The following is an 8,336-nucleotide window of genomic DNA, read 5'->3' on the forward strand; positions in this document are numbered from 1 at the left end:
CAGGTGTATCTAATAAAGTGGCCACTGAGTGTATCATTCTATATTGGAAAATGCAATCTTGTGATTTCACTGAGAACCTAGTTATACATAAATATATATTTTTAAATCGATCACATAAACATTTGGTTAAATTGTACATTGATATGACCAAATAATAATTACCTTTTGATTATTATTAATTATTTTCAACAGAAGAAAAAATATATCTGATAACTCAAGTCTGCATTACATATGTTCCACCTGACCGTTTTGGGAGCTCCACATAGTTTTGTGGCCGATTCGGAATAATGGCTTTTACGAAAGATTTATGAAAATTTCCCTTGAACAACACCTATGACACCATTACTGTAACGGCACAATCTGCGGTCAGACATTCTAAAGGAACCAGTCAGTCAGACCTCGCTGTTAGAATTAAGTCTCCTCAGATCATCACAAAGTGCAAATACCTGAAGCTTGGCGAATTCAGGGTACAAGCCGGCTATCTGCTATTCTCCGTGAACATGTTTCTCCTATCATAAGCATCTACATCCTCATAGAGTGCTTTATGAAAATAAAACTGCACAAGGCCTTCTGCTAAAATTCCCATTCACCGGTCTCCGGTGTGACTCAGCAACCTGATCCGGAACCTTGTGTAAGAACAAGGGGAGGGAATTGAGAATAAGAGGCAGTGAAGGACACTATTCTAGAACCCTCGGACCAGCTTCCAAGGAGAATTAGCACTCCCCCTTTCTTCAAAATCCTGCACAACCCCCTCACCCCACCCACCCCCCCCCCAGGTGCTATTTTCCACCTCACGCATGATATTCAACAGACTGACGCTCTGAATGAGGCAGAACAGGAGCAAAACAAAGACCACCGTGCAGGGAGGTCTTCAGAGTCCAGGTACCATTCCAAACAGTGTTATGGAGATGAGAAAGACGTGTTGTATTTGATATGTAAATTCCTGTGGCCTGAGATTCCCCTGCACCCTTTAAAAAAATGAATGTAGATTACCCATGAGTCTCTCTGACAGTTGTTCTAGTGCATTTAGGCTTACAATGTCTGCACTAAAATAACCTCTTTATCTGAATGTCATTAATCAAGTAAAACAAGACTGTAAGAACTTTGTAAAGATGAGAACATCTAACTTGTTTTCTGATGGTGTGGAGTCCGTGATCAGGCCATGGTGATGTCACCCTATCATGTTCACTCCCATTTCCACTGTTGTCTTTGGTAGTAAAACCGTTTCGAGAGACGTGTCGACTGCTGGGACAGGATCGTCTGTTTCATAATGACCTTATCACACTGCGTTCTGCATTACTGAAATATTTACGTTCTGGAACCTCCCAGCGGTCTGACTACATGAGTAATATGTTGTAACGCTTGGCTAGCTTGCCTCTCTTAAACATTTAAACATTACAACAAACGCTGCATGTAGGCGCTGCCTCTGTCCGTAAACGTTCCGCTCCGTGGTCTTGCGAGTACTAAGCCACTTTGCCTCTTTCATACGTGTCCTAATGCCTGTGACTAATAGCCATCTTGTGTCTGGCATAAATGATCCCTCTTCACCTTTTCAAAAGGAGGAACAAGAGTCACACCAGATGGGACAAGAGCTTCAACACTTATGACTCAGTCCATCACCTCTCACCGTGCATTCTAGCTAAACCTTGGACATTAAAGCATCTTGCACTGACTGAAAGGCCACAACACTTTTAGTGTTCCCCCCACCCCAGGTCACCCCATCTATCCCCTACAGATAAAAATCTCAGTCCACAAGCCCACCCCTCCCTTAGAAATCCCCCCCTCCCCTCCCTCATATGACACAGTAGGCCTCTCGGGGTAGTTGAGGTGTAGTCCTACAGCAGGAAGGCAAGTGAGCCAGCAGCCCCTTCTTCAGGTCCTTGTTGAGGCAGAAACAGATGATGGGATTGACCCCAGCCTGAGCAAAGCTCATCCAGACGGTGGTGGAGAGGTACCGGTGAGGAATGGTGCAGGCCTTCACAAAGACACGCCAGTAGCAGGCCACGATGTAAGGCGACCAGAGCACGAGGAAGGACAAGGTGATGACGTAGAACATCCTCCCAAGACGTTTCTCCACCTTGAACTCCTCCATACCCAGCAGCCGTCGGTTTTGGTTGTGCAGGTTCTGCCGGATGCCCAGCAGAGTGGGCGGCATAGGGCCCCGGCCAAAACCCGCAATCCAGTTGGCTGCCGCCTGGCCAGTGGCACCTGGCCCATGGAAGGTCCAGTTCTGGCTGATTGCTGGCACCATTTGAACAGGCTTCATCTTACGGTGCTTGTACTCAAAGAACAGGAGCTTCATGTAGACTACGTGGGTGGCCAGGATGAGCACGGCCAGCATCAGCATGAAGCCCAGTGTGTCATTGGCTTTGAAGTAGCGATGCTCAAAGATACACTGGTCCTCCTCACGGATGAACTTGTAGGTGCCCACGTCAAAGACGGGCGGAAATGCCATGGCGACGGACAGGGTCCACACCATGCAGACCACGGCCACGCAGGTCCAGAAGGTCATGCGCTTGGAGTAGAAGCGGTGGTGTGCCACAGCCATGTAGCGTGTGACACTGATGCAAAAGAGCATGAAGGCGGCGTGGAAGCAGAAGAGCACGGCCATGAAGGCCACCACCTTGCAGCTCAGCACGCTGTAGGTCCAGGCGGAGCCATTCTTGATGGACACCAGGACGAAGGGGAAGCAGACAGCTGAGCGGATGGTGTCGGCCAGACAAAGATCCAGCAGGAAATAGTAGGGTGCTTTGTGTAGCCCCCGGTCCCGCAGGACTAGCAGAGATACCACCAGATTTCCCACCAGGCTGACACAGATGATCAGACCCAGGAGGACCAACTTGACATAGGTGGACACTGCTGAGGACCAGTCCTCACCCACCACCCCGCTTCCCGTGGTCGCCATGGCTGCCAGCGGGTTGCCAGAAACATGGCTGCTCTCGTTTCCACTGGCCATCCCTTGTGCTCCACTGCTCCCTACCTTCTCCAGGGGCTGCCGGTCCCCTGTTCCTCTTCCACCTCCTCCTCCTCCTCCTCGGACTTCTCTCTTGTACGTCTTCGTGGCTGCCTCTCGTCTCGCACTCACAAGAAACTGGGGGACCTCATTTTGTGTTGCCCCATTTTTCACAGACCCCCGTCTTGCTGTTTGCAAACCCTACGCCTTACGCTGAAAAAAACAAAGCATCCATTTCATTTTTGGGACATCAGATGCTCAATGAGTACAGTCAATTTTTAAAAAATAATCTAACCAGCTTAATGTCATAAATAAACTGGTGTTTTTGTACAATAACTATATATCTAACAAAAAAAAAACATTCCAAATTATTTAATCAATAAATATTAATAGTAATCCATAAATAATAACTATGTAAATGGCCAATTACATCAGTCAACCCTAAAACTGGCTACTTGCCCGATTTGCAAGTTTTGGGTAATATCAATGTCTTTCTGGCTAAACACGCATCCATCCCTTTTCTGAAACCGCTTGTCCTATTCAGGGTGGCGAGGGGTACGGAGCCTATCCCAGAGGCTACGGGCGCAAGGCAGGGAACAACACAGGATGGGGCACCAACCCATTGCAGGGCACACTCACACACCATTCACTCACACATGCACACCTACAGGCAATTTGGTAACTCCAATGAATCTCAGCATGTTTTTTGGCCTGTGGGGGGAAAACTGGGTACCTAGAGGAAACGCCACAACAACGCGGGGAGAATACGCAAACTCCACACATGGAGCCATGGCAGGGACTCAAATTCTGGTCCCAGAGATGTGACAACAGTGCAAACCATTGCACAATCATGCCACCCCTTCAGTCCTGCATGTGGTCTATTTTATAATAATCTCAACACCAACAGGTAGGGCTGCACAATATCAATGTAATCGTGATTATATGGTGCATGCGTAATAATCACCAGCGCTTCAGATGACAGGCATTTGTCTGGACACCAGCTTTTCAGTACTATTCGGACGTTTACTTGCGCCCACAATTTGGTATGCAGTTTAGCAGTACACCTAAAATATTAATGAGATGCATATTATGATGCCCAAAAGTTAGTCATCTGTACAAATTCAGCATATCCTTATGCTTATTAAATTCGGTTAGCGGAGCGCGCCACATGCTACTGTTTTAGTAAATCATGGAAGCAATAAGCACTGAAGTGGTGGTGAAGAAAAGGGCAGCTCAGCAGCCATTACATCTTTTGAAATAGGATATATTGTAGATAAACAAGGTAAAAAGATGTTGGTGGGGTGGCAGTACTACTTTTTGCAGTTTAAAGACCGACGCGTTTATTAAACATAAGGATACACTGAATTTATACAGATTAGCAACTTTGAGGCGTCACCCTACGCCTCTCAATAATATTTTAGGCCCACTACTAATCTGCTTACCAAACTGTCGGCGTAAGTAAACGTCCATGTGATTCTGAAAAGCTGGCATCTGGATAAATGTCTACGGCCGTCGTCTGAAGCCCTGGTGATGATTGTGCATGCACCAAATAATCGGCATGTAATAATCGTGCAGCCCTAACAACGTGGTGTTTTTCAGTGGTAAAAATCATACAGTGCTAATTTTCCCTCCATACAACAGATTTCTGCTAACCTGCCCATTTATCACTCAAAATAATATGTGTATTAGGCAGCTTGCTATGTTACCTAGTACAGCAATTATACTTCATACAGTATGTTGCCATGTATTTAATCGGTATCTTACATTTATTATTAATTATCAGCTAGCTGTAACATATTTCAAATAATTTTAATACAAAATTGCAAACCTTTCCATGAACAGCTTCTAAGGATAATCTGTATTCTTATCTTTTAATGCATTTATTATGCTAATGGTGCTTGATAACAGTAATATTGTGCTTTTTAGTGTTTAACCCAATGAATGATATTCTGATCACAGCTAGCAGAAGGTGAACTAATAACTCGAATTAGCTTAGGCAGTGGAAAGAAATCCACATAGACACAGCACACAATGCAGTCTGACTCGAACCCAGGACACAGGCGTTGTCATATAACACCACCACCCACTAAAAATAATGGTTTCATCTTCTGAAGAATATAATGTGGGCAGGCAAAGGAAAAGCTATCTGACCAATCTGATCCATGACGAGGAAAGAAAGAGACTTGATTAAACGTTTAATGTGAAACTCATTTCCTGTTCAGTGTGGCATTGGAAATGAAAGGGAACATCTAGTGAGTGATGATCTTACACCTGATTAAATCAGGTAAATGCTGTGTCTCTGACAATCCCTCTTCATTCAACCGGCACTTCACATTACATTATACCAAATGTCTGTTTTTAACATGATTTTAAGATGAATCTGTAGCATAATTTGGAGTTTATTAATGTTACCACTATTAAGTAAAAGTGATCAGTGTTGAGGTGAGTAACACATTTCATACTATACTGTATATACACAAGGCAACACCATAAAGAACAGGGTATCGTGCAGGTATATATTTTGATTATATAATATCAATGAGAATATATGATAGGAAATCACAGTGTAAGTTAATAAAAGACAAGAAAAAAAATCCAGTTTTCATATGAACACTGGGTTACATTCATACTGATTATTTTCAGAACACATTGAACATTAATATAAAAGACCTGTTACCTGAGAAATAAACAGACATTCTATGATTAATATGTGTTCAGGGTATATGTATTTCTATATCAATGGGGTAGAAGAATATCTGTATGTTTGATGCAGTTAATCTCATTTACTTTCTGAGTAATCCCAGGCTGAAAGCAAGAAGCATCTTTGCATTTAGGCCTGAGTGGATAACTTCAGAACCGTATGATCTTATACGTCTGGCTGTGGGTTGCTGTGGAGGTGAGGAGGCTGGACCATTGTAAATGGCCGGGTAGCAACAGCGGAGTCCCGCTGTCGTCGGCTGGGGGTGGGAGGAGGCGTCGCGGAATTCACCAACCAAAGCCGGCATCATATCATCTTACTTCTACATCGTTCAAATACAATTAGGACGAGATCAGAATATAAATGCAGAACCGAAGTGTAGCCGGTGTAGCACCTAACCCTGTATTCGTTCTGTTTTAATGCTGCATTTTGAACGTGGCGCGTCGGCACCTTTACGCCCGCACCAGCGTAAATGTACAAACGGGTCCGCCATCTGTTACGATCTTTCAGGAGGCCTGTCTGTTGGTTACTGTATAAATACATTCGGGGAAAAACAGATGCCCGAGTGTAAGTCATGCATGCATATATTGAACAGGGTAATCAATGTGTAATCATTGCCTAAGACACCTCTGTGCTTATACCTACGTATTGCAAAACAAAAAGGCACTATATAATATTATTTATATATATATATATATATATATATATATATATATATATATATATATCAATCATCCTACACCTACATTTCACAAGCCGCAACATCACGCACCAGGCCTACCTGTGACAGCGGCCGACGTACAGAAAGCCGGCGGCCAGATTAATGGGACGCAGGAGGCGAAAGGGAGAATGTCATGCTGGCGCTGGACAGCATCTCACCTGGTTTCTGCGCTATGTGGTCGACGGGGAGGGTGCGGATTTACAACCAGGCCGCATTACTGTTTTTTCCAGTCCTCGATAATTGATGCTGGAAAAAAAGCACCAATTCAACATAAACACTCGCCGACAAGACTATTGCAATGATCAGCGTCTTTACGTAATTACAAACACATAGTAATGCAATTAAAAATATCTCGCCTTACCTTGTTTTCAGTATCCTGGAAAACCCTTAAAATGGCAGAAATCCAGAGGGAAAAAAATGTGCGATTTAATGCAATGACAGGTATATGGTGCCAGCAGCAAATCTTTCAGTCAGGGGTCTCTGTATATTAACACAATTTCTGATCAACAAAACGGAGCGTTTCCTCTTTTTTCGACTGCATGTCATGTCTTCTGAATTTCCATAAAACCTCACAAAGATATCAGTCCGAAAGAGGTAGGAGCTGGTTAAATCGATTAGGTGAAAGCAATACTCATATTTTAATATATTATTTCGAGTATATAGCTACCATTACATATCTAGAATTGGTATGCACGTAAAACCCACATTTTTACAAAGGCAGCCTGTATCTGGAAAAAATACCATCAAAATGGAACAATAAAAATGATCCTTTAACGCGAAGAGAACACCTTAGCGTCGTGGACTAGCTTGTGTGGGGTTTTCATTTCATCCTTCCCCGTTTCATGAAATAATCCGAAGCATTTCTCTTCACAAACGTTGAAGCCGTCGCTTTCCCTGAATAAATTACATCCTCCAGTTCATGGCATCGACATCGTCCAGTCGTATTTGCAGGTTCCGTACACCCATTCCATGTAAAGATATGTATTGGGTTCCAGTGTGTGCGCCCTACAGTATGTATTTAAGTAATAAAAGCCTGACATGTGGCAAAACACAGACCGAAAACATGTCATTAATTGCATCATAGTCCTTAAAATAAGGTTAGAAAAACAATCCAGCAGTGTTCTCCGAAAAAAAAAATTATATAAATGAAATGCCCATTTATACTGGTGAGTTGGATACGACTGGTAGCGTCCCTGCGCTTAAGTTCGGCTGGGATCGGCTCGATTCGGATTCGCCGACGTCGGTGGGTAGGGTGGGAAACGGGGAGAGGTGAGAGGGACTGAGGGAATAAACCAAACTACGGTGAGAGATAAGTAGAATAATGGCAATAATAAAATATTACGATTCTGATATATTTGTAGGATGTATTGTTGTTATTAATATTAGTATTATTTACAAAGTTGTGCTTTGCCGTAGTATAATGTGTGTATAGCCATACACTATCATACACGGAAAACCAGAAGACCTGAAGAGCGCCTCCTAGAGGTCGTGGAATGAAACCCGCCTTCTAAATTAATAATCAAATCTTGGTTGAGGGCCAATTTATCCGTCCATTCATTATAGCTTATTCAGTAGTCGGCCGCAGAGTTAATTTAGCATCATTATGTAAATAAATTCCGTTATCTACACAAGAAATTAAGCAGCTCAAAATCAGATTGCTACCTGGAAACTTTGACCAAATCATATGCCCTGATATCTAGGTGCGACAAAGGACAATACACCTAGTAATTAGCACTGCTTTTCCATGTAAAATACTTCTAATGTCTATTAGAAGGCGCTGTTAAATATGTTGCGGTATAGTGGACTCCCATTATGCTTATATGAAGGACACAAGTGTTGGTTAACCCATTACTAGATATAAGCGGCAATCTAGGGTGGCATCCTATGAGCGGGCGCTGATTTAGCAGTTCGCGGGCTACACCCCCCACCCCACCCCACAACCACCTGTGGAGGTTTTGAATCAT

At 43.4% G+C, this 8,336-nt stretch overlaps 1 protein-coding gene across 4 annotated transcripts; it reads right to left on the minus strand.

Annotated features, from left to right (window-relative positions):
- Positions 1-775: 775 nt before the first annotated feature.
- On the minus strand, positions 776-8,291 carry LOC111856969 (probable G-protein coupled receptor 173). 4 transcript variants are annotated; one of them, XM_023837342.2, is made up of 4 exons: positions 7,161-8,291; positions 6,734-6,758; positions 6,531-6,618; positions 776-3,166 (listed from the first exon to the last, which is right to left on the minus strand). In XM_023837342.2, exon 4 carries the CDS (start codon positions 2,954-2,956, stop codon positions 1,793-1,795), a length of 1,164 nt encoding a protein of 387 aa, XP_023693110.1. In that variant the 5' UTR covers positions 2,957-3,166; positions 6,531-6,618; positions 6,734-6,758; positions 7,161-8,291; the 3' UTR covers positions 776-1,792. The 4 variants fall into 4 exon arrangements, with proteins under 4 accessions (XP_023693110.1, XP_023693109.1, XP_023693111.1 ...); XM_023837341.2 differs by having other exon boundaries at positions 6,734-8,291; XM_023837343.2 differs by having other exon boundaries at positions 6,433-6,618; positions 6,734-8,291.
- Positions 8,292-8,336: the final 45 nt, after the last annotated feature.

Source organism: Paramormyrops kingsleyae, chromosome 8 (genome assembly GCF_048594095.1).
Source record: "Paramormyrops kingsleyae isolate MSU_618 chromosome 8, PKINGS_0.4, whole genome shotgun sequence".
NCBI lineage: Eukaryota > Metazoa > Chordata > Actinopteri > Osteoglossiformes > Mormyridae > Paramormyrops > Paramormyrops kingsleyae.

What these genes read in the sequence shown, in the direction of transcription:
- LOC111856969 (XM_023837342.2), bottom strand. Translation starts at nt 2,956, where the DNA reads ATGGCCAGTGGAAACGAGAGCAGCCATGTTTCTGGCAACCCGCTGGCA.